The sequence below is a fragment of the Anser brachyrhynchus genome (genome assembly GCF_964034855.1).
Source record: "Anser brachyrhynchus genome assembly, chromosome: 1".
NCBI classification, from domain to species: domain Eukaryota; kingdom Metazoa; phylum Chordata; class Aves; order Anseriformes; family Anatidae; genus Anser; species Anser brachyrhynchus.
Window position 1 is genome coordinate 16,290,523 of NC_137694.1, and position 25,913 is coordinate 16,316,435.

Below are 25,913 nucleotides of genomic sequence, written 5' to 3' on the forward strand. Positions count from 1 at the left end.
TAACTCAGGAAGAACATCAATACTGTCTAAATATGCAAGGTTGGAGTTAGGAAAGCCAAAGCCAACCTGGAGCTGAGTCTAGCAAAGGACACTAAAGGCAACAAGGTTTTCCCCAGTGGTATCAGCAGCAAGAGGAAGGCTGGGGAAGATGTGGACCCTGTGCTGAATGAGGCAGGTGATCTGACAAGAGCACAGAAAAGGCCAAGGTACTCCATGCCTTCTTTGTCCCAGTGTTTACTGGTAAGGCTTGCCGCCAGGAGCCCCATGTCCTTGAGACAAGTTGGTGAGTCCCGAGTGAGGGTAACTTACCCTTGGAGGAGGAGGATCAGGTTAGGAAATGTTTAAAACAGACTGGAGAAATTGATGGGACTACATGGAGGCATCTGGCTGATGTCATTGTGAGGCCACTGCTGATTTTCCTTGAAAGGTCATGGCAGTGTGGGAGCTTCCTGAGGACTGAGAGAAAGCAAATATCACGCCTATCTCCAGGATGGGCAAGAAGGAGGATCTGGGGAACTACAGGCTGGTCAGTCTCAGCTCAGTACCTGGGAAGGTGATAGAGCAAGTAATCCTGGAAACCACTGCCAAACGTATCAAGGACAAGAAGGTGACTGGAAGTAGTCAGCATGGATTCATGAACTCAACCAGGCTGAGGCCTTCTATGATGAAATGACTGTCTTGGTGGATGAGGAGGGAATCTCAAGTTGTTTATCCAGACTTTAGCAAGGTTTTTTACGCTGTTTGCAATAACATGCTAATTCACAAACTGATGAAGTATGGACTACAGAAGCGCACTGTGAGGCTAATTAGAAACTGCTGAAGTGGACTGAAACGATTGTAATCAGCAGCACAAAGTCAGGTCACTAGCGGTGCACCCCAGGGGTCAATACTATGTGCTCTTTAACATTCTTATTGATGACCTGGACAGCGTGGCAGAATGTACTCTCACGACATTTACAGATGATACAAAACCACGAGGAGTGGTTAATAGAGGAGATGGTTGTGCTACCCTGCAGAGGGACCTCAACAGACTGGCAAAGAGGAACTTCATGAGGTTCAGCAGAGGGAGATGCCAAGTCCTACATCTCCTAAGGAATAACTCCAAACACCAGTAGCACAGGCTGGGGGCCAGCCAGCTGGAAAGTAGACTTGCAGCAAAGGCCAAGAGCCTCCTGGACTGTGTTAGGAAGAGGGCTGAGGGGAGGGGATCCTTCCCCTCTGCTGGACTCCCCAGTACGAGAGAGACATAGACATACTGGAGCAGGTTCAACGAAGACCTGCATTTGAGCTTCCTGCTGAAAGAGCAGGAAGAGGATTGAGGGACGGGAGCCTCTCTCATGAGGAAGCACCAAGAGAGCTGGGCCTATTCAGACTGGAGAAGAGAGGGCTCGGGTGGGTTGTCAGTATATATGAATACCTGATAGGAGGGAGAAAACAGAGCCAGATTCTGCTCAGTGATATCCTGTAGAAGAACAACGGGCAGAAAAGGACAGGGGGCAGTAGACACCAACTGAAATACATGAAATATTTAAGAAAGAAAACGAGAGTATTTTGTTTGCTTGTTTGTTCTCCCCTGCAAAGGTGATTGAACACTGGAACCAGTTGCCCAAAGAGGTTGTGGAGTCTCCATCCCTGGAGCTCCTCAAAACCAGTACATGGCTCTGAACAGCCTGCTCTGGTTGAGCCTGCTTTGAGCAAGGGATTGGACTGGATGATCTCCAGAGATCCCTGCCAACCTCAGCTACTCTGTGGTCCTGCAGACGTCACATCTAGAACTTAGTTATTTTTTCAGTAAGTGTAGGTATAATTTTGACTTGATCACGTATATGGTAATGTAGCAGAAGAGTCTAAATACCACAGGTTTCATGGGTACCCTTTGACATTCCTCGACACGACTGTTCTACATGAGGAAAAAAGCCTGAAATAGAGCTGAAGCTGCTTTAAAGTATAAATGTTAATATTTCATCAGGTCCTGGTTTGGAAAACCTTTCTGGTGAAAATCATTCAACAAACGTGCTATTTGAAAGAATTTGGAAATCATCTACTTTACTTGGTGCTATACATCCCAAGTAGTGTATATTGTAGATAAACTCCAATAGAAACCTGTAGAAAGGTCCTAGAAAGCTGTGTGTGCTCCATAATATGAGTAAGGCAGCAAAACAAAAGAGTTTCTACAAAGCTGACCTGGAGAAGAGCCAGCCCTGGTTTCCTTAAAAGACAGTAAACTTGAACTGTTATTTCCCTGGTGTTTGTATCAAATGGATGTTGTTCTCAGCCAGTCTGCGCAGCATTTTGCTTTTGGAATCAACAGTGAAATGCTAGTGTCCTTCCTCAATAAAGAGCTAATGTATCTTTTTTAAGTGCTATATCACCAAATCAATTTATGATGCGTAGTGGGAAAAGAAGAAAGGAGGAAAGCAAATATAGAACCATAGTTCTGTTTCCCTGGTATATTTTTTGAGCAGTGTTTGGGATTATTTTCTTTTTGTGTTTTATAACTTCTACAGACAAATTTCAAAAATACACTGAGACCATATGTTCAAATATGCGTTCAAATATGCATTTGAACATATGCAGATTTAGCGTTATCCTAAATTAGCATTATCCTAAATTAATTTCTGTTCCACATCATGGCAGTTGTGCATATTGGTTTCTCTCTCCTTGTTTGTAGCACTATTTATCAAAGAGAAACAAACCCTAGATGACTTGCAGTGTAGATGTAGCCTCATGGAAGGAAGCACCCTCCTTGTTCTGAAGAAGAAGCCACAGGGCTGGGACATGTCCAGACTGCTATAGCTAATGGACTGCGGGATGGGAGTTGGGCTTTGAACTCAGGGTTGTTTTTTTGTTGTTGTTATTTATTTATTTATTATTATTTCTACTTCTGTGCTCATTATATTTCTTTCATCCCTGTGAGATTTGCCTGCTTTCTGTCTTTCAGCAAGTTCCTAATGCTCATAAAGACTGGGTGTGTGCTCTCGGTCTGGTGCCCGGTGCTCCGGTTCTGCTCAGCGGCTGCAGAGGAGGCACCCTCAAGCTCTGGAATGTGGACACCTTCGCCCCGATTGGGGAGATGAAAGGACATGACAGTCCTATAAATGCAATCTGCACCAACTCTAGCCAGATTTTCACAGCAGCAGAGTGAGTTTTTCACCTCTATAAGCCTTTTACTCTAGCTTCTGCTGTAGTTCTGCCCATGCAAATGCATTTGGGAGATCTTCAGTTGTGTAAATCCCTTCATAGCAGACATGGGGAAACCTGGTCCATGCCCCTAAATGCCAATAACCTGCGGCAGTGGTCTCCGAAGTGGGGTGTGTGCACTGCAAGGAATGCACAAAATGATCCTTCGGGATGGAGGAAGAAAATACTTGAACTTCACTACTGCATGTTTATAACTTAAAAATGAATAAAAACACATATATTGGAGGTGCCTGCTCAAAAATTTTTGAGTGAAGGGGTACACGATCAAAACAGTTTGAAGATCACTAATGGGCAGGATGACGGGGAGAATTAGGCAATAGTGAGAATTTTACCAACTTGCCTCTTCAGTTAGGCTATTATTGCTAGGGCTAACTCCTGACCTGTAGGAATTTTTCTAAAAGCCATGGTACCTGCTTTCTTTCTTAAGTGCTAGCAGGAGCTTTGAAAGATTAAAAGACAGCCCTACTATCCTTGAAACACCTTGATTTGAATATTTGATTCCTCAGTATATGTGAGCATATTCAGTACTTGAAACCTGAGGTGACTTGATTAAGAAAAGCACCTTATTCTGTTAGTTGTGTGGTATATCATAGGTTTCAAATTCTCTTGGAGACCCTTGCATATCTGTTATGGAAATCTTATTTATACAACAGTACCTTTCTGAATAAAGCACCCGAATTTAAAAAAAAAAAGTTTTTCCCCTTCCCAAATTATCCATATTAATTATGTAACTCTAATACGGTTTTGGTTTGGTTTTGTTTTTCAGTGACCGAACTGTGAGGATCTGGAAAGCTCGAAATGTGATAGATGGACAGATCTCAGATACAGGAGATGCAAGTGAAGATCTTGCCAGTAACTGAGATGGTGGGCAAAAATAAATATATTGATGGATTTGAGGTGCACTCTATGCAGTTTGATGCATGCCTGTTAAGTAAATGGTGATGACTGGAATGAACTGAAAAATAAGAGTGAACTCTTCTACCAGACCTGCTGTCCTTAAAACACGTACTGTATTTAAGAAAAAAAGGTAGCATTCTTGTATCTCAGTGAATCACGTACATATGTCTATATATAATGGCTGAGTTTGTGTGCATAAGTAACACTTGCAGTTTAACTGGAAACCAGTCTTCTCTAATGACCATCTCAAAATTATAACTGGGAATATATTCAAAAGAAAAGTGTTCTGCTGTATTTCACTCACAATTACGATCAGCTGTGTTGCGTTTTTAGGGTAGCACGGGAATGATGATTTCCTATTAATAAGCCTTTGATTATGACAGACGTTTCAGGATTTTAAAGGTCACTTACACTGTTGTTAGGGAAGTGGAGAGAATAAAAGATGGCAGGAAGCTGTTAGTGACAGATCCTTCTGATATGACTGTGTCCCGCTAACAGCAAATGCTGTATGATCTGTGTTAATGTTAGCATATAATCCTCGTTGACCAAAGTTGTGCAGCTATGTATACTCTGTGCTCAGGACTAGAACTAAAACGCTCATAACTTGGTATGTTTTATTAGTGTTTTGCCTATGTTCTGTAATGACTAGGTGTTTGTAATGTCATAACAGAAATATATCTTAATCTATTTTTCTTATGGATTTGTTTCTATCATCTCATTTTCTTTTTTTTTAAAGCAAAAATGTTTTTTCCTTTTTATCTAATTTTATATGCTGCTATATGTATTTTAAATACACTGTTTTGCAAGCCTTGGCAGTTACTTTGAGAACTGAACCACGTGTATTGGAAAAAGCTATGTAAATAGATGGTTGTATAAAGAAAATATCTTATCATGTGCCTGTATGACTTTTAAAGCTCTTAGAGTGTGGATATTGAGGGAGGATGTATAATTTAGCCAACTGCTCTGAATATTAATTTGTAAATTCTGCAAATTTTAAAATTTTATGTAGATTCAGATACAGTGCTTGGATGTTGAGTTTTTTTGATTTTTTTGTTGTTGTTTGTTTGTTTTTTCCCCCCAAAAATATAGATCTGTAAATTATAGCTTATATAGGTAACAAATAAAGATGTGAATGTGAACTATTTCTCTTTGACTTTTTTTTTTATCATAGTTCCTTGGTAAGAATTCACTTCACTTGCAAAGGCCCCAGGGGTAAAACACACAATTTTACGTAGTGCAGTAGAATTGCTTGCTGAGTAATGCAGCCCATAGGTTGTTCTGGTACCCCACTTCTGTCTGCTAGTTAGGCATTATTTCTGCTTTCATAGTACTTAGGAACCCTAGTAGGATTCCCTCGTACTAGCAGAAACACAGCAGATGGCTCCTGTTCTCAAGAGATCACATCTCGTACCTTGTTATGTACAGTGTCAAGCAAAGAAAAGCCCTGATGCTTCTTACTCATCTTCGAGAAATTATTTCCTCCTCAGCTCAGCTTGAAAGCAGATGAAAATGCATGCTGCTTGCGAGTTGAAGTCTGATTTAGCTCAAGTTTCTGCAGAAATCAGAAATTATGTGCATTGTTAGGCAACATACAGGTTAGGAGTTAAAATATGCACTAATTGGTATCGCTACAGTTTATCTATCATGCTTTCAGGGTGTTTAAAGGGTACATGTGTACGCAATGTGATTTGGGACCACATCACTACTTGGAGCAAATGGAGAGTGGATTTACCTGTGAGAGGCTGTGCCTGCCTGCTGCGGGGTGCCCTGGCCAGCGTGGTGAAGGCCACCCTCTGCCGAGGCACAAATGATGCCAGCAGCTCGATGACCTGTGGCTTCGGAGCTTAACACTAAGGGCTGTCATCTGGGAACCCTAGGTAGCTTGTTACTGCATAAGATTCACATGAATATTGTGTTTTTCAACTGCAAAAAAGTCCTTACAAACATAAGAGACTACTACTTGCTGTCAGGCTGTTCTGCCTTAAGTGACCATATGGCGAGGGGCTGTTGTTGCAACAGTCTGACTTGCAGATGCTTCTCTCTGGTAATGCTTGAAAACACAGACATTTTGTTTTATGAACTGTCTTGCGGTTGGCACCCATATGACTGTTAGGTAATTGTGTGTATAGAAAGATTTTTTTTTTCCTTCAAGAAGACATCCCACCTAAAAATGAATCTTACTGTACAACACAGAGGTACTCTGAAAGTTCTTGCCATCAAATAATTGGAGGGAATTTGTCATTTTGTAAAGGTCACAGTACCAGTGTCTTGTTTTAATGGAGATTTCTTCAGCTGCTTTTCTCCAAACTTTTCATTTTTAGTGTAAAATTATGTGTGTGACACAAGATGGATCAGAAAAAGGTGAGCACAGGACTCGGAAGATATTTGTTTAAAAAATAAAGGGAGTCTCTGGAAAACGGCTTTTTATAAGAATCCTGAGAAAAGTCTTGGGACTGGGACTCAGATGTTTATCAAAGTTTGTGGACAAATTAGTCACTAGCGCTGTCGTATCTGCTTAGATATGTTCTTAAATGCAGGCAAGGCCATGTGTTATAACAGCATGAGTTTATTGAATTAGCTTTGATAAAATATTGGCAATGCCATTAATAATCTGAGGGGATCCTTATCACAGCTCTGCCTGGTATAAAAGGCTACAGGCTGCGCGCAGAAATCAGCAGTGAACCATGGAGAGAACCAGGAGTCTCTGGCTCTTGGCCGCTGTGCTAGCAGGTAAACGTCTCGTATTCCTATTTTGTTGTAGTCTTCCAAAACAAGAGCTAAGTTTGATAACAGCAGAAGAGCTATTAGAGCAGGAGGTCCTCTTTTCACATGGAAAAGGAGAGAGCAGGCATGGGCTTAACTCCACCTGATGTGACTTTGTGGGAAGACAACAGGGCTGGCTTGGTAAGAGGGATACCTCAGTCCAGCAGTGTGCTCAGCTCTTGGGTGCCAGAGCAGGCAGGCTGGAGTCACTGCGACCATTCAGCTGCTGAAAGTTAACTGGTGCTTTGGTGATCTGTTTTCTGTGGCTTTTACCCACAAATACCAGAGCCTAATAATAGGAATCAGGTTTATTCTCTCTTTAAGTTGCCAGATAAAGGAAGAAGGAATCTCTGCAGCAAGTACCTTGCAAATGTGTAGGTGAACACAAAATGTACAGACTAATACTAAAAGGGGCATGGTATTGCTTTAATTCCTTGCTTACGCCTTATCACAGCATTTTCTAACCTAATTTCACAAAATTGAAGTCAAGATTTAAAAAAAAAAAAACAAACAGTGGGGATACTTTTTCACCTATATCTTTCAAGCTGCCTCTTTAGTTTCTGATCCCATGGAAATTATCATGAAAAAGGAGCAGGTAGTCATAGTTGTTACTAAATTCAGCTGCTCATTTGCAAACATATGTAGAAGATGAAAAGCAAACACAGACCATAAAAGCAGTGAAAATCATGCAGAGGCTTTAAATTTAAATATATATTTCCACTTGCTGCTGTCCCATTTGCACTATTGTAGAGGGAATTCTAGTAACAAGGGCTGAAGGAGGTTGCAGCCTTGTTCAGCTGCTCAGAGCTGCTAGTGCTTGGTTTCAAAATTCCCTAGAACACTTAAACTTCATACAGGTGGGGAGGAGAAAAAAAAATTAAAAAATATTCTTGGTCTCTGCAGGAGCATTTTTTTCCTTTGAACTAGCTTTTTCCTTCACAATATCTTTATGAAGTGTTTTGAAAGCATTTCATTATAGAAATAAGTTGATAAAAGTCTCTTGTTAATAATCTGCTCCAGTATGTTCGGTCACATTCTCTGATTTCAGTAATGAAAACATTGACACTACATTTTATTTCTATTAGAAAAGAAAAAAAAAAGGCAGCTAAATGTGATGGTTTTACTCTATTTTGTGCTTCACCCACCCAGACGTTAACTAGCAAACGCAAGGCAGAGCAGCACGAAGCTGCTGGCTCCGGGAGCTATGTGGTGTTCGTGGTGTGATTTTCTTCAGCCCCTGTGGCTGCACAGGTTTGAGGACCTCAGCACCCAGATGGCTGTGGGAAGCCTTTGAAATCTTTTAATCTCTTCCTCGATAAGCAGGAACAGTCAGCGTGCAGCGTGCAAAGGCCTGGCAGCTACTTCCACGGGACTTGCAAGCTGTGCGACTTCGCTATGTCTTCCTCAGGGGCACAGTATGAAAAAGAGAGGGTTTGCAATCCCAGCCCGGGCTGAAGTGTTTAATTAAGTTGTTGATGACTCTTCGCTGATTTTTGCTGCACAGATAGGTCACCTAGGGATCGCTGAGGGGTGTTCATGCTCCTTTTGTGCTTTGGATGGAACAAGGGGGGCAGAATTCTGGGCTGCCCTATGGGATGGATGTATGCTGGACAGAAAGCAGCCAGCCCACCCAAGGGTGGCAACAGAGAGGGCAGCCAAGCACCAGCCTCTGCCAGCTGGTGAAGGTCAACTGGATTTATGTGGCCATTCCCACGTCCAGCAGCTGACACGAGGGCATTGTGGCAAGGATGAGTTAGTTACACCAAGCTGGGGGGTTGAGAATATTTCACTAAAAAGATAAACGGAGCTGGTGTTCAGCTCCTGTTTCTGTGCGCTCCCATCCTCTACTTGGAGCTAAACTCTGGTAGGACCACATGATGCAAATTCCTAGTGAATCTGCAGTTTTATGCTGTATTTTTTTCACTATCCAGAATTATTGCTTATGCACAGCTGCTTGTAAACTTCTTCATATGGAGAAGTCCCAACTGCATCAGCAATCACGTTTTAAGCTGCCAAGTACCCACCAGTCCACATAAAATAAAATGTTTAAAGCAGGTGATTGTCATTTTATGGAAAAGAATAATTATCTTCCAAGTAGATTTAATCTTTGAGTACTGCTGTAACGGCTACAATTTACACTTCAAAATAAGTAAGCAGCCATGTGCCTGCTCTCCACAGGACCCTGGGGTGTCCTGTCGGCACCGAAGGCAGCCAGCCCTGCAGAGCCCATGTAGGGGCAGCGGGGCTGGACCAGCAGCTGGGGACAGGAGAGGGCTGAGTGCCTCATTAAGAGGTTTTGATTTCATGAATGACTGATCTGTCCCTTTTCTTGTCCTACCAACGTTTTACCTTTACTGTAAGGGAAGATATTTTGCTATATTACTGTATTAAGTCAAGGAATGTTAATACAAAGTACTAATAATACATACACGTAGTATTTATATAACGTATTTATATAATTTATATGTTCATTTATATAAATGAAGCCTAACACAAACATATATGTAATCAACATTTTTATATTTACACATATAATAGAATCATAAAATGGTTTGGGTTGGAAGGGACCTTAAAGACCATCCAGTTCCAACCCTCTGCCGTGGGCACACCTCCCACTAGACCAGGTTACCCATGTTGTACAGATGCATGAAGATTTTATATATTTATAACTGTGTATACATACATAACCTCTGTGAATACCATGGCAGAGAATAAGCACATAGAGAATGTAGGATGCGACACCTCAGCAGCAGTTTTGGTAGCTCGCTAGTTAACTTTCCATGAGTATTTCTGAGTATTTCACGTATTTTATTTGGTCATGCTTCAGCTGAATACCTGAAGCTCTGAGCACTGAACAATAGAGACCATGCTGTGTTGGCATGGAAAAGAAAGTGGTTCCTCTGGTTTCGGTCATGAGTAGGCATGCTGCCCTGAGGTCACCTCAGTCAAAAGAATTGTAGCGTTGGCCCCCAAATGAGGAAAAAGAAATTATCAAAAAAATTATAACCAAAGCAGATCCCATTGCTTGTTTCTGTGTGTTTTTCTGTGGTCTCTGACTGCTTTCCCCCCCCTGTGCAGCCCTAGGCCAGTGCCGCGGCTCCAGCCCGGAGCAGTGCAGCAGGGCCGTGGCGGTGCAGAGGCGGGTGGACTGCCACCCCCAGCCCGGCGCTACCCAGGAGAACTGCGAGGCGCGGGGCTGCACCTGGTGTACCACCGACGTCCCCAACGCGCCCTGGTGCTTCTTCCCCGAGGACAGCCCCTACGGCTATTCCCTGGGCGGAAACGCGGAGAAGACAGCTAAAGGCTGGAGGTGAGCTGGCTGTGAAAACCACGTATTTCTTTTGTTAATGGAAAGGTGAGGATGGGGATGTGTTTTGCTAAGACGTGTACAACTGGGGTTCTGCACCAAGCCACTCACACCACACCACCGGTGTGTGGAAACCATGTATTCTTCCTATTAATGGTAAGAAGAGCCAAGTCAACCATATGAGATTTAGTCATCTAACTTTTAGCCTTAAAGCTGAATGAAATAAATATCACTGCGTGCTACTGGACTCCTCTGTATAGGTGAAAATCCAGTAATCAGAGAGAGGGGAAAGCGCTAGTGCTGCAGCTGGGATGGCTGAGCACCGTGCCACCCGTCCTGCTGCTCCCGGCTGGGAGCTCGGGCTCCTGCTGGAACCAGCAGCCCACCACCACCTCCACGATGAGGAGGAGATCCTAGCAAATGGAAGAGTAACCTCAGTTTATTTCTCTTCATAAATCAACATTTGATTGATTGTTGTTTTTTTTTAAAGAATTGATGCAGGATAGCTGAGTTGTTTCCCGACACTGAAACTGAGGCCTGTTTCTGTTTCAGGGTAACGCTGAACAAGCGCAGCCAGCTGTCGCTGTTTGGAAATGACATTTCTCCTGTTGTAGTAGATGTGGAGTTCCAGACGAAAGACAGGCTCAGGTTTAAAGTGAGTATTTTGGGGGGAGGAAAGTCATTTAAAGAAAGCCACGCACACTAGCAAACCAGTTAACCTGCCTGGGCCCCCTTTGCCTTGGCTTAGATCTATGACCCCAACACAGAGCGCTTTGAGGTACCCCTCAAGATTGACTCCCCTGGAGTGGCTGCCGAGGACACCAGCTACGACGTTGAGTTCACAGATGACTCCTCCCACTTCAGGATCAAGAGGAAGAGCACCGGCACAGTGCTGTGAGTACGAGAGGTTATTAGCATTGTTTTTTGGAGAAAATAAGAGTGATGGGGCAAGGACTGTTTCCTACTGCTTTATTGTATGTCGGTATGCATGAAAAGGCTCAAGCACAAAACAGCATAAATCCAGATTTATGCTTTTTCCTAGAAAACTCTCATTGTTAATAGGAGTATCTGCCTGTATAATGGGCAATTATCCACGTGCATGCAGGAAAGATTATTCAGTTTCTTGTCAAATAAGTTTTGAGACTGCAATTTCTGGGTGCACAGCTTGAGGCATTGTTATTCTCAGCTTGTGAAAGCACTGAAGCACCATTTTATGAAATTTGGGGTGTTGTAATACACCAGAAATTGAGCACCAACTCTCTTGCCACTCTTCCAGATGTAGGTCTAGGAAACTACAGCTCAAAATCACAGGGGCCATCAGCTTCCACTGGTTTCAATGGAAGCAGGGAACAGCATTTGTGGGTCTAGCTCGTTGCTCTCTGAGAAAACCTGGTACTGGTATTGGTACTTTTCAAACTCATACTGGTACGCACTTAACCTCAGCAGAAGCTCCCCCCACCAGTGCACATCATCAGGTTTCTCATTTTCTTGCCTTCCACCAACCTGTCTGTAGCACGTAATGCTACTTAGCAAGAGAGTTTTAGGGAGGTGAGGCTCTCTACATCCTCATTGAGGTGCCAGTTGTGTTTGGGGATGCTATGGTGAAGTAGCCTTCAGCCGTCTGCAGTGATAAATGACGGTGTTACATGCTGCTGTAGGTTACCACTGCATCACTAAGGCGGGCAGAGGAGACGCACAGAATATTGTAATATGGGTACTGTTTGCATCAGGGCCTTGAGAGAAAAAAAAACGAAGTGTGCGCTGCCCACAGGAGGCTGTGGTTGTGACTGTATTAGCATTTTAATTTAGATCAGCAGCACATTTTGAGGTGAATCTCCTGATTACACCCACCTCTTGTACCCTTGGGACCTTGGTACCAGCTCTGCTACTGTTGCACCCCTTCCGAGTGCAGATGTAGCATTTGCAAGGTGCATTCCCAGAAGGTCATCCTAATCCAAGCTGTTCATTTTATGCATTAGAAAGTTTAACCCCCAAAATGTGAAAAAAGCAAGTCAGATTTTTTTTTTTCCAGAAGCTCTTTGTCAAACAGACTAAAAATATAAGCATTATCTTTCCATGAAATATAAGGCTTAACACGTGTGATGCAAGTAAGACAAGGCAGCCTCTGAAATGGTGTGAGACTGCAGATGGAACCACTGCACTGGGTTTTTAATTAACTATCTGTCCTTTTAAATTTCAGTCTTGTGGTGTCTCTTTTTCTAGGTGTCACAGCCAATTCTGTAAAGTTTTCTTTTTGCAGTCTATTGTAAATGAATGTATTATGCATTGCCTGATAACAAAAAATAGTTTAATTCCTCGTTAGACCTAACAGCTTTGTGAAAACAGTGCGCTAAGTTAAAGGCCCTATTTTCTTCTCTTTGTAATGAGAGATTTTTGCAGAGGCTTGTTAATTGGCTTGGTGAAGGAGGAGGTGCCTGCACAGCGAAGCACTGGCAGCTAGCTCAGTGCTTATCTTGACCCCAAACCTGAGGGTTTGGCCTTGGTCAGTCAGGGCATCCTCAAATCTGGGACATCCCAGTTAAGGGAAGGGCTCTCCATGAAGCAAACACTGGATGTGATCCTATGCATGAGGGCTCCCCATGCCCCCAGAGCTGGCGCAGAGATGCTCTGCCACTCAGCAGGCTGGGGGCTCTCGAGAAATAAGGAATTGGGGTGAATACTGGGCATGGTCAGTGGGGTTTTTAGCCTCTGAGCAGTGGTAGTGCTGCTAATAAAACATCCTCATCAGCAGAGAGACGGAGGATTTTGCCTAGAGAAAGGGAAATTCTGTGCTCCTGGGGTTTTTTATTTCATGTCAAATGGCACAGCCGGTGCTTATAGACTGAAGCATCACACCCCGGCAGGGAGCAGTTCCTCTCACAGCTGAATCATGCTTGGAGTTAAGTTCCCTGTGCGAGGAGCAGAAATGCCTCCCTTTCGTCGGCTTGTCTGTCCATCTGTCCATCCTGTCAGAGCAAACGAGTGCAGGAACACCGCCACATCCTGACTTGTGGACGATTTAGCCATCAGAGGAGCTGTGTGGATGGAAATCTTTCAGATTAGGGCAGCAGGCTGTACCGCCCGGCCTGAGGGCCACTTGAGCCCATTTGGCTGCAGGCTCAGCCCTGCCCGCTCAACAGCAGGCTTTGTAGCAGGCCGGGGCTGGGCCTGAGGCACAGGCCGTACCTGCAGGGAGTTTGTTTTCCTATTTTAAGAAGCCAGCAGACATGGTCTTGCCATCTCAACAAGCAGCTGAATCAGTCCTTAATCAGAGTGGACAAATGAGGCCCTTTTGACAGCTGCATGCCACGGGGTTGACTGGAAAATAACAACCAGGCCCGGGCACCTTGCTGGACCTGCCTAACATCTCCAAAAAGGCTTTCCCTCTGTAAAGCAATCCCAGATGCTCAAGAACCTTCTTTTCCTCACACTCTTTGTCTCCTACCAACAGTTTTGCACTGTTGGATGACCCACTAAAAGAAAAAACACAAACGCTAAATTTCCTCATGGTGGATATAATCCACGTGGGAGCAGTCCGTTCCTAGCAGTTTGGGGTTGTTCTCTGAAAATCCACACGTGCATTCGTCTGCCCTCCTTGCTGTAGTACAGCCTCTATCCTGTGTGCTTGCGCTCCCTCAAGAAGGATACTGAGTTGCTCAAGTGTGTGCAGAGAAAAGCTACAAAGCTGGTGAAGGGATCAGAAAGCAAGAGTTATGAGGAGCAGCTGAAGGGATTGGGGTTGTTTAGTCTGGAGAAATGGAGGCTGAGGGGAGAACTCATTGCTCACTACAACCCCCTGAAAGGAGGTTGCAGCAAGGAGGATGTCTGTCGCTTCGCTCAGGTGACAAGGATAGGATAAAAAGAAATGCTCTCAGGTTGCACTGAGCAGGTTTAGATCGGACATTAGGAAAAAATTATTCATGGAGCATTGGTCAAGCATTGGAACAGGCTGCTCAGGGAAGTGGTGGAGTCCCAGACCCTGGAAGTATTTAAGAGATGTGGATGTGGCACTAAGGGACGTGGTTTAGTGATGGGACTCGGTAGGTCAGGTTGATGGCTGAAATTGATGATCTTAAAGGTCCTCTCCAGCCTGGGTGGTTCTATAATTCTGTGCTGCAGACACAGGAGCCATGGGATGACAGGACGGATACAGCTGGTGGCAAGCTGCCGCTCTGTCTGCCTGATGTAAAAGCCCATCCCAGCTCTGCCATTTGTGCACACACAGCCTCCTCCTTGAGAGGAGTGATTTATCGCCACATCCACAACGTTGTAGGGGAGAGCAGTGGAGTCCTGAAGTCTGCAGATATCCTTGAATATTGATTTACAGGCCTTTCTCCAAGTCGTGCGCAAGGAGCCCTTCCAATTGCTGAACCACCCGAGTACCAGCTTGAGGAGGGCAGGATAAATCCAGGGCTGTGTATTCACAATGAGGGGGGAGAGGAGTGAATTATGTCAGGGAATAGCCATTAGCAGCTGATTGCAAACCTCATGTGGAGTCAGGATCAGGAATAAAAGGCCAAGTTCCACTACATTTTCAGCTTGCGCCAAGATAATCAGGGGACGGGCTCCTCTTTGCCTGCATGGGGTGAAGATCAGATGGGATCATGCAGGGAAATGATACAGGTGCTGCTGGGGGCTCTGGGACCAGCAGCTGCTGGTGGGCAGCTCTTGGTCTGTCTCCGTTTCTCCTCCTGGCAATGCCTCTTGGCTTTCCTCCCTCTTGCCTCTCTCCTTCTCATCCACTATTTTCATTTTCTCTGTCCCATCCTATTCTGCCCATCTTTTTCACTCCTACTCTTTCAGTGGGGGCCAAGGCAGGTCCTTCCTGTGTCAGGAACAATCAGAAGACACCGGAGGGAAGAGGTGCCAGCTCTGCTGGTGAGGTTGGATGGGACTCAGTCCCATGCAGATGCCAGGTGTTTTCTGTCTTGCTGAGGCTGTGACCCAAGCCTGCAGCCTATCGAAGGCTCCAGGTCTTAGATCTCAAACACAAGGAACAGGGACTGGAGCTGTGTCTCCTGCCCTGGAGGTGAAATTCCCAAACTTATGGAGCAGTCGAGGCTGGAGGGAAGGCAACCTCTCCCTGCTCCTATAGTACTACAAGAGCTGTTTTGGCAAATTGGCCCGTTAACAGCAGCAACCACGTGGAAAAGGTAGCATGAGGTATGAAGGCTCAAAGAAAGTTCAGATTTCCTTCAAAACAGAGAGTAAAAGGCTGGGAACTATTTGTTTTAAAGCAGAAAAAAATAACAAAGGCATACTAATTTTGCAGTGTGTGATTACTCTGTGGGACTCACTGCCCCAGGGCAGTGCTGACACGGGAGGTTTAGCAGGATGCGTATTCGTGCATAATAAAAAAATCATCTCTAAAAAAAAATAAATATTTTTGTCTCCATGTCTCACAACATAAGCTAATTCTATGAAAACAGCCAGAAACTTCCTCCATAAACAGATTATTGCAGGGCTGTCTCTGAGTGACATCTTATGCCTTCCTCTGCGATACCTGGCATGGGCCATTGTCAGAGACAGGCTACAGAAGGATGGGCTATTGATTTGATTCTCCACTTTAATATCCGTTCTCCAAGCGATTTTTCCTCATGATGTCATATGAATAATGGAAGACAGCATTTTTCCCAAGCCAGATAAATGCCCTTTTCTCTCTATTAAGAGTTAGGAATACCTCATTTGCTACTGGGAAGACATGGCACAAATAACAAAAATCTAATCAAGGTTTTCCTTCATTTCCAAAAAGGCTGCTGCAGAGTTCAGCTGCCTTTTTTTATTGATTGTGGTAGAAAGCACAGATGCCACTTACCATGAAGATGTTTTTACATAGGCACAGCTATTAGAATGATTTATAGTGCTATTGTCTTAAACTGCGGTTTTGCTGAAAGCAACAGGAGCAAATTGTGTGGATCATGGGTAGCTTGGGTTTGCTCCTGGTTTACAAGAGCCATTATTTTAGTCTTCTAATCATTAAGATTTATGTTACATAGCTGAGACGTATTGGAGCTATATCACTTATTCAAGTGTTTTTCAGTACAAAAATGAAGCATTATATATCCAGCCACTTATAGGAGATGCTCTGATACCGTGACGATGAATTCAGTAGAAGTGGAGCAAAACTATGTCAACAACTATAAATATACTCTGCAATTCATTTTAAAAAAATGTCAGGTTTGTGGAAAATACGTTGCTGGCAAGAACTTTCTCCCCCTATTTATTAGATCACCTTTAAAGTAAGAGAAACATATAAAAAATTATTCTTGGCATGCCTTCTGCAGGCCAGCAGTGCCTGGGGTTTCCTCAAGACTTAGAGTTAATAAGCAGGCTGGCGGTTGTGAGACAGTGGAAACATTTTTCAGAAATCTGAGTGCAATGCAAAATAGGGGAGACGGGGGCTCCTGAGCTGGTGCTGCCCAGCAGCTCGAGTGGGGTGAGCCAGGGCCAGGTATATCCGAGCATCTGAACGCAGGGCCTGTGCTTCTCAGTCACGAAGGTCACTGAGCTCTGCTGGCAGGGTTAGGTCTGCTTTTCTGATAGACGTGTGAAGTTTCCACCTGAATTGCACACAGATAAGATATGGGGTGTTCACCCTTTTACAAGGCTGTGGCTTCCAAAGGGTTTGGAGGCCAAGAAAAGCAGGTGTTAGAGAGGACATTTTCTCCAAGCCAGTGAGCAGGAGAGGGGTGTTCACACCCTAAAGCAGTGAGCTCTTTTCTCTGGTGTTCATTGCAAAAAGCAGAAAAAAAAACAAAACAACAACGAACAAACCCTGGCCCAACCTAAAATGATTTTAAATGTTCGAATAATGTGTTATACATGTCCTAAAGAAGTATTTGTCCCAAGTGTCCTCGCTCTGGGAGTTTTATGTGACCTCCCTGTGTGCGCCAGCAGTTGCTCGCTCACAGCAGCGACAGTCAGCACTCCTAAAACATGAGCACAGCGAAGTCCTTCAGCCAGGCAAATCATCTGCTGTGGTTCGTATCACAAAGGAATGATGATTGCACTTCTGAAAACCATTCTCTTTTAGTCATCCTCCTCACACATCATGAAGATGTTAGTCATCAACATGGGCAGGGGATTTTACCTACCTGCCTGCCCATCCTCCTTAGAACTGCCTCCCTGCTCTGCTGCCATTACCTTTCGTCCTGCTGGCCTGAGGGATGACTGCTGGATGTGGCACTTGGGCCAGCCAGAAATTTTAATTTTTACAGAGTTTTCCAGTCCTGAATCAATGTTTTTTTTCCAGGTGTGAGGTTAAAAAAAGAGACAGCTTTACCCTTAAGTATAGCACACAGTGTTTGGGGGAAAACCCTGGCTTTTATCAGTCAGGCTTACAGGAAGGGTCAGCAGCGAGCAGGCAGAGGTGTCAGGCACCCAGCTGATGTTTCTGCAGGCAGGATGGTTCCCACCACAGAGGCTCATCGCAGGGCTTGGATTTCCTGCAGTGAGCCTGAGTGCAGCTATCACCTCTCACGGATTTTCATCTGCACAGGCTTTGCCACCTTTAACTGCAGGTGGGGGTTACATTTCTGACAGTGAACAACCTCTCAGCTGGGCTTTTAGAGTTTTTAGATTTTAGGATCCTTTCTGTTGTCCATCACAGCACTGCTGTGGTTTGCAAGGCTGCTGGAGGAGAACCATGCAAATTCCTGCACATGCGGTGTCATTTTATGCTCCCTCCTGTTGCGTTCCTTCTATCTGCCTAAAACCAGCAGGCGGGGAGGTGGGAGAAATATAACATTTCCTTTTATTGTCTCTGAGTGTTTGAGGAATGACAGACAGTGTTTTTTTCATTTAAATGATTGCTCTTTGCCAACGAAAACACAGCGAGAACGTAGTGAATAGCTCACCACTGTGCATTGCAGAGCCCGAGGGCAGCAGCTCGGGACTGGAGGCAGAAGGAGGAGCCAGGGCAAAACCTATCCATGCTCTTTTTCAGATGAAGGAGACATAGTGGTGCCCAGAAAAGAAGAGGGAGCAATTACCTGCGTTTTTAATGTCATCGTTAATGCTGTGTCTAGCTTGTGGCTGCTCCATCGAGCTGTGGTCTGCAGAAGGACCACGCTGGTGGAGAGCAGTGGCTGGCAGCATGGCGCAGCTGAGAGCAGGGCACTGTTTTGGGGGTGCTGTGCAGAAGCTGAGCTCCTGACAGTGTCCTGGGGGAGTGCACAGGGCGTAAAAGGGTTTCTCTGTGCCATTTCAGGACTCAGTGGGGCAGACAGTCTGCTCCCAGGGCTGTGGTTTTGCAGCACCCCAGTGCCCCTCCTGGGCAGGAGGGACTGGCCGAGTGGAAGGAGCACTTTTAATGCCATGGTAACGCTAATTGTGCTCACGATGGGAAACGTCAGTGCCGTAACGTGGGTGCCAGGGATGTACAAAGCCTCATGTCCTCCAAACAGACATCATGGAGGGTGCTCAATGAGTTAGGACAGATATTTTAGCTCTTCCCAAAGCACTTCCCCTCCGGCATCCTTTGCTTTTTGCATAACCCCGCGGTCTGCTCAGAGCCGTGGCACAGAGCGGAGCTACGTGACGTGACGGAGCTCCTTCGGACAGGCGTGCAGCTCCAGAGAAAGCCTCTTGCAGAAAGACCTCTGTTTGCCAAGGGCTGGGCCTGATTCTCAGGGATATTTTGGTATTTTGGGTGCATTAGCCTTCGTGTAAGAAAACAACCTTATTCAGTGCTGCGTGTAGGTGGGGGAGATCCTGGGAGGGAGTGTTGCTGCTGCCAAACAACCGAATCAGGAGTTAAATACAAATTATTACTTTTCCTGCTTGTCAAAAAAGGCCAAATAGACTTTTCTAAAAGGCACACACCCTTCAGATCATGGGCATGATTTAGGGCTGGTCTAGGGCACTGCAGGGATGGATTGTGCCTTCCTATTGCACACGGAGGCAGGAGGGTGCCTTGGACCACCTCTGGCACCCCTGTGAGCAGGTCCTCACTTCCGCACGGGGAAAGCAGGGCTGCCCAAGCTGGTGGGCTTCCAGCCCTTCCTCCCAGCCCTGCCATCCCTTCCTTCCAACCCTCTCTGCCATCCCTTCCTCCCAGCCCTGCCAGCCCCACCAGGGTGCTGGTGGCAGCCAGGGACAGCGCTGCTCCCCCGCTGGCACTGCACATCCTCTGCTGCTCCGATTTACTGGTTAATTTGATCAACCATTTAATTTTGTCAAAATCATTGACAAAAGACCATTAAAAGGAGAGTTATGCCTCTTCTATGCTCTATGGCTTCGGCTCATTTATTTTAATTAGCTGTAACAAATTCATGGTTAAACAAGGCTCGAGAGGGTGCTATCTAAATGTGGTACTCATGGCATACACAGTACCATTAATGAAACACTTCTCCACAGCTTGACTATGTTCTCCCCCATCTAGCTTGCAGCTCATTATAGCACTAGAGATAGGAAACAGAATGTAACACCTAATTAAAATGTGAGCCTGTGTCCACAAATGATTCAATAGAAATAAAGGCATTAAACTGGTGAGAGAGGTGAGGAAGAGCCGTCGCAATATAAACATCCCGTGTGAGCCGTCCGGAGGAAGGTGTCGCTCTGCTGGGCTAGGTGCCTGCATAAAGTCGGGGTAACAAGAGTGTTGGGGTCCTAATCCAGCAAAGCATTAAAAAGTAAAAACTGGTAACAACCAAATATCTGTTGTTCTCATTAAGCATTCTGAACCCCACTGCGTAATAACAATTTTTAGCCTGCCCTGTTGGTTGTCATAGAAATAGCACAAGCGATGACTTATTTTGGTAATAGGATTCTAGATAGTGTCTTCTCTTATTTTAGTCGTTCTTTTCAAAATTATATCGACGCGTTTTATTGTGTAAGGAGCTGAGGTGTCTGCAGCCATTGCAAGATGAATTTAATGTGTGTTAGCTTAAGTATATTAGAAGCTTGCGTAAAGCTCAACACTTTTTAATATTGTTACTCTCCAAAATAAAAGTATAAATAGCTGGACCTGAGCTTCAAATGATGCGTACCAAAGATGAGCAAGCTAACTATGTTTCCCTCTGTTTGTCACAGGTGGGACAGTCCCCTGGTTGATCTGTTTTTCTCCAACCAGTACCTGCAGATTACAACGACTGTGCCATCCACCTCGGTGTACGGGTTTGGGGAACATGAGCACGTGTCCTTCAAACACAACATGGACTTCGTTACCTACGGCATGTTCAGCAGGGACCAGGCACCAACGGTAACTCACTTCGGGCAGCACTTTGCCCTGAGCTTGTACCACGAAGAGGGGGTGGCGAGGCAGAGCTTTGCTAAGGGGACACCTCTCTTGGTGTGGTAACACTGCTGATGGGAAGTGATGGCAAAGACTGAACGCCACGTGTCGTGTCATAAGTTTTAATTGAGTAAGAAAATCATAAGCCATTTTGAGGTGATTTGGATACCTATTAGAGGCTTTCTCATGCTGCTGTAGTTGTCAGAAAAAGAATGTTTTGTATATCTAAGTCCTGAGTCAGAAAAGCATTTAATCTCACATGCAGATTGATTCCTGCTCATCCAAACGAGCTGGCCTTCAGCAGGATCTATTAAATGTTTGGCAAAACTGGGGCCAGTGCTTGATGAGTCTATTTTAGCTGGCAAACATGTCTTACCTTTGCCATTCTGGAGGTTTTAGCAAAATATGGAAGGTTTTGTTAAGATTGGCTAATAAGAAGCACCGTGTTGAAGCAGAAAAAAAACTACTCTTGTTCCATCAATTTGAATTCACACCAGTTTAGAGGAAAAAATCCCCAACCTTTAAAAACAAGTCTCTAACTATGAATTCATTTATTTTTTTTGTCTTTGCATACGTACCTAGTTGACAAAAAACATGAAAAAATGGCAAAGCCAAGCCATACGTAACATGCTGTTTATGTTTCAGCCATTTGCCAATCTCTATGGAGTTCACCCTTTCTACATGTGCGTAGAAGATGACTCCAATGCCCACGGCGTTCTCCTCCTGAACTCCAATGCGCAAGGTAGGAGGACATACAAATTCCCTAAATTGATTGCATATAGAAAGGCAGTAAATTAGTAAATATATAAAAAAACTGTTTTACTGATTACTTTTTCAGTGCAGTAAAAATGTAACTGACTGTTGCATAAGTGAGTGTTCAGTAATTGCTATAAAGTTTTCAAAGAGATTTCAACAGAATGACTGTTAAACAAGGTAAGGTATTTTCAGGGAAAATATATGATTAATTTTTTAAAAAATAGATGCACATACAGGGAAAGGAGAAGGTGGAGGAAATTTCCTCTGGGATTGGCATAACTGAATCAAATCAATTTAGGTTAGTCCTATATTCTGTCTGTGGAGAGTAGTTTTGTGCGTTGCCATGGCCACCTTACTGTGTTAATCCAATAGTATAATTTCAGAAAAGGGGAATCTTCACTCAGTCTATAAAATCAGTTTCCCCTGGCAGGCAATGACTTCCAATAAGAAGATTAAAATAGCATCTAGGAACCCTAAACACAAGCTTGTGGTTCCTTTTTATATAAATGAAACTGAGACAAATGAATCTGGGCACTCTAATCTGTGTGGGTTTCTGTGATTTATTGCTGCACCGTGCCAATCGGAAGATGCAGATTACAGAAGGACTGGCCAACTGGCCTGTGTGCTCATCTGATCACACGGCAAGGCACCAGGTAGTGACTTGCACGTGTGTCTACCTCTGCCTAGGGACACATCAAGGCACGGAGGAGAGGAGCTCAGCATGCTTACACCTCATGATGCAGAGTTAGTCCTGAGAATCTGTTTTTCCCTTTCAGATGTTTCTCTGAGTCCAAACCCATCCTTAACTTTCCGCACCATTGGCGGGATCCTTGACTTCTATGTCTTCCTTGGGCCAACTCCCGAAAACGTGGTTCAGCAGTACACAGAGGTTAGTAGAAAGTGCTTATGGCACGTGGGGCAGTGCGGTGGAACAAATCCCATTGGTATCGGGTAGTATAAGCAGGTAGCTTGGCCAAAGCTTGGTCTCATTCTGGTTATAAAAAGCAATAGCTGATGTGGTGAGGCAGGTGGGGACGAACAGCAGGAAAAAAATCCTATGAATGCATTAGCAATAAGAGGAAGACCAAGGTGAGCACAGCCTATTATCAGAAAGAAAATAACAGGATGTATAAAGACTGAAATACATTTTTTTGCTGAAGCCCTCTCCCACACGGCTGTGCTCAGCTACTTAGCACAAATTATTTTAAACAAGGGGATAGCAGCTGACTTCTTGCGATGGGAATGGTAACTGCGTGTTCTTTGTATCTGCTGGGAATAGAGCACCGACTTAGTTTGCAGAAGATGAAAATTCAGTGGTAGGAATTACTTTCTTACTATAAGAGGAATCAAACACTTGAATGAACTATTCTGGGGGGCTAGGGAATGTCCCCTGTCAGAAGCTGGTAAAAACAGGTTGGACAAATGGTAATATAGACTTGCCAGGAGTAATCTAGATTTGTCTAAGAGCCAGATGCTGATCTTGTGGCTATCTTTAGGTGCTTTCCAAACCTTCCTTTCGTTGGCATAATCATAGTATTATATAAACACTTACTCTATAATTCGAACTGACCATTATTTTGAGAAAAAAAAAATAGAAATGCTGATAGGCAGAAGGTTGCTAGGAACTTATCAAAAAACATTGAATGCTGTAGACAAGAGACATTCCTATCAGCACCTGGGCCATACTGTGCATTACTACAGCAGCTTCCCTATTGCTATGTCTTTTGTATTTTTCCAATGGGAGAGAGCTGTCTGTATCTATATATTTGGATTCATATTGTGTGGCCCATTCTCAAACCATACGAACACCACCTATGACATAATCATCCAAAAATCCAGTATGGCTGATAGTTTTCTCCTTGCTTTTCATTTGGCATTCAGCTGAGGGAGCCAGACGGAGTTTCCAGCCCTTTTCCCCTTGTCATCGCCTTGATTTGCATGAGTCAGAGAGCTTGTGAGGGGAGGAAACAATGAGGAAGGGCTTAGTTAACATAATTAAAGCAGCTATTTTTTCCCCTTAACAATCTAAATCAGCAGTCATTTTTTGCTTCATTTGCATACCTAGAAAGAGCCCTCATGGTTGTTTTGAGCTGGTCCAGCTTCTTCATTCTGGGTAGTTTGGGGCTACCAGGGTCTTCTCACTGCCAGTGACAGGAGCAGGCAGGTGCTGGTTTGGTGGGAAGGCCACCTGGTTCAGGTGCTGCGTGGTTTGCTCAGGGGTGTGGGCCTGAAGAATGAGGGAAGAAAAACAGGGATTATTTTAAATGCTTCTGTACCAGTGTACAGAAGCAGTCTCAGTCCATATGAAGAGACAGAAAAATGTTCTTGATCTTAGGTACCACATCTGTATTTTGGGTGCTCTCACTTGTCATTCCGCTCCAGAAACCTGTAGCGAGTGATGCAAAGCTCTGGTGTCTTTTTATAAACCCCGTATTTACACTATAGGTGGTGAGTGCAAAAATTTTGTACATATAAATGTATTTACGTATGTATGCGCATAAAGGGAGAGAGAGAGGTGACTAGGTGTCACATAAGAAACAGGATTGGAGCTTGGCTTTCTGTGGTTTTGTGTCCTGATGCCCCCTTCTGCCACCTCCACCCTAGGACCCTGTTCACAGGACCTGTCACAGAGCTAGGGATGCTGTCTGGCAGCAGGCTGCGTCTGAGCAGAGGATGGGGTGATGGATATTGGTGTGATTTGTGTGTCTTCTCTGCTCTGACACTGGTTTTTACAAAACTTGTGTGTGCCTCATGGTTTGGAGTTCTTGGATGAAAGTGGCCAAAGGTTTCAAAACCTGCTCAGAGTGGCTGCTACGCCGAGAGTTGGCTTGTGTTGTTCATGCTCTGCTTCAGTAGTGAGAGCAGGAGGGCATTAAAGGGATGCAATGACTAGAAAGAGGTCCGTCCAAGCTCTGCTGGTCTCCCTTTTCCAAGCAGAGCTTCAGGTGGGAGGCTGCTGCTGGCCCTCTGTGTCCTGCAGCAGGAGCCACGGAGCTGTGACCCTCAGAGGTCCCGGTCTCTCTGCACGCCTTCCCCACCTGTCCAACCCTCAGCCCTGGTGCCATAGATCAACCAGCAAATGGGTTTTTGATCCTCCACATTGGCAACCAAGCCCAGAAAAGACAAGTGACCCACCCACCTAGGCAGGGCTGTGATCTCTGCGACGAAAGCACTTATTTCAGGGAAGTCATTGCAGCAGCACGACGTAGGTGAGAGCCATCCCCATTTCTTTTCAAAGTCTTTCGCTGGTGTTTGAAGGGAGCGTTTCTGCGGCTTAGCAGGTGGCCAGCAGCTGAAAATAAAATGAGAGCGTTCTCACTCCCCAGCTGATGAGTGCTGGCAGCTCGCTTTCCACCCCTGCCTCTCTGGAAATGGAGCTGGAGCAGAGAAAACAAGGTAAAGGGGAGCCGGTGGGCGTCTCCGAGCTAGACATGTCAAATGCCGGGACAAAAAAATCCCCTGCTCTGTATTCTTCAAGCTTGTGCTCCGCTCTCTAGGGAATCTTAAAGAATGCATGGTAGCAATTTCACGGTGAAATAATAACTTCTTCAGTAAACATCCTGAAATTCCCGGATCGCAAATGTTGCAATTACCATATTATTAGTCTCTAGGGTAATGATTTGGCTTTTATGTACGAGATATGTGGGAAGGTGAAGGAGGCAGAAAAGGCTCTGTTTTTCAATTGCATTTTCTGTCACGCTGAGAGGACTCGCAGTGAGGTCACTGTCACCCCCAGGGGAAGGAGAGGGGCTGGCAGGGAGGAGTGTGACCCGCGCCTGGAAGGCAGCGCTCAGCAGCATCCCTCAGCTCTCCCAGCTGTTTGCATGGCTTTCCTCTGGGAAGCGGCATGTCAGGAGCTCCCGGCCACGGGGGCCTGCAGCTGGTGGGGCCAGGCTGCTCCCCGGGGACATGGTGCCTGTCTCCTACCCACACGAGCAGATGCACAAAGCCACTGCATGGGGCTTTTTGCAGGAACTACCCATTGCATCCCCTCCGGTGCGTCCCCACTGGCACCGCGGGGTGGACAAACACCAGCTTGGCAAGAGAGCTGTGCCTGGAGCAAAGTATTTTGCTCCAGGCACCTTCTCATGTATTTTATTCTCTTGCTTCAATACCATTTCCAGACCTGAGTGACCCTTCCCTGCCCCCCCATAATGCTTGTTTCTGCACAAGATTTAACTGCTTAGCTCGACTTGGTGCTTTTATGCTGCTCCCTCCAAGGCAGTGAGTTAGGAAAGCCTTGTAATGAAGCTCCCTGCGGGGTCTCTGAAGGATGCAGACTTTCTCTGTGCACCTCTGTGGCTTGCTGCCAGCACCCAGGGGTGGCCCATGCACAGAGACGGGCCAGCCCCAATATCAGACCATCACTGCCAAATCTGGTGGCAGTTCAGGGCAGGGTAACAGTGCACAGCAGTAGAATATGAGCTCCGTAACAAGACACTCAGGAAAGTTATAGTTTAATGAAAAGAACAAATACCAAGTTTAACAGCTTCTGGGTAGAGTGAAGACCATGAATTTGTTGTTTTACTGAAAATTATCCAATGACAAGCTTTAACAGAGCATACCGCATGACTCCCAGTTCTGTTTTGAGAGCAAATTGCTGCTTTACTTCCTCCTCACTGTCCTCATAGGGCAGTTCTGGGTGGAGGGGACCTCAGGAGGTCTCTAGTCCAGCCTCCTACTTGAGAGCTAAATGGGGAGCCTGCTCGTTCAGCAGTCTCACAGCTGAATCCACGGGCCCCCAGGAAAGACCAA

At 45.0% G+C, this 25,913-nt stretch overlaps 2 protein-coding genes across 14 annotated transcripts in view; both read left to right on the forward strand.

Annotated features, from left to right (window-relative positions):
- The window catches only part of KIF21A (kinesin family member 21A), a 91,891-nt gene extending 86,653 nt beyond the window's left edge, over positions 1-5,238 (forward strand). For all 13 annotated transcript variants that reach the window (XM_080577485.1, XM_080577493.1, XM_080577496.1 and 10 more), the window contains 2 exons: positions 2,942-3,141; positions 3,968-5,238. In XM_080577485.1, coding sequence (XP_080433611.1) covers positions 2,942-3,141; positions 3,968-4,061 — 294 coding nt within the window. In that variant the 3' untranslated portion in view covers positions 4,062-5,238. The remainder of the gene's footprint in view (positions 1-2,941; positions 3,142-3,967) is intronic.
- Positions 5,239-6,782: 1,544 nt separating this feature from the next.
- The window catches only part of LOC308187992 (sucrase-isomaltase, intestinal-like), a gene marked incomplete at its 5' end in the record, with an annotated part of 56,030 nt that continues 36,899 nt past the window's right edge, over positions 6,783-25,913 (forward strand). The window contains 7 exons of the mRNA XM_080576462.1: positions 6,783-6,828; positions 9,940-10,171; positions 10,721-10,823; positions 10,917-11,062; positions 20,201-20,369; positions 21,048-21,144; positions 21,935-22,047. Of these exons, the coding sequence (XP_080432588.1) occupies positions 6,783-6,828; positions 9,940-10,171; positions 10,721-10,823; positions 10,917-11,062; positions 20,201-20,369; positions 21,048-21,144; positions 21,935-22,047 (906 nt within the window). The remainder of the gene's footprint in view (positions 6,829-9,939; positions 10,172-10,720; positions 10,824-10,916; positions 11,063-20,200; positions 20,370-21,047; positions 21,145-21,934; positions 22,048-25,913) is intronic.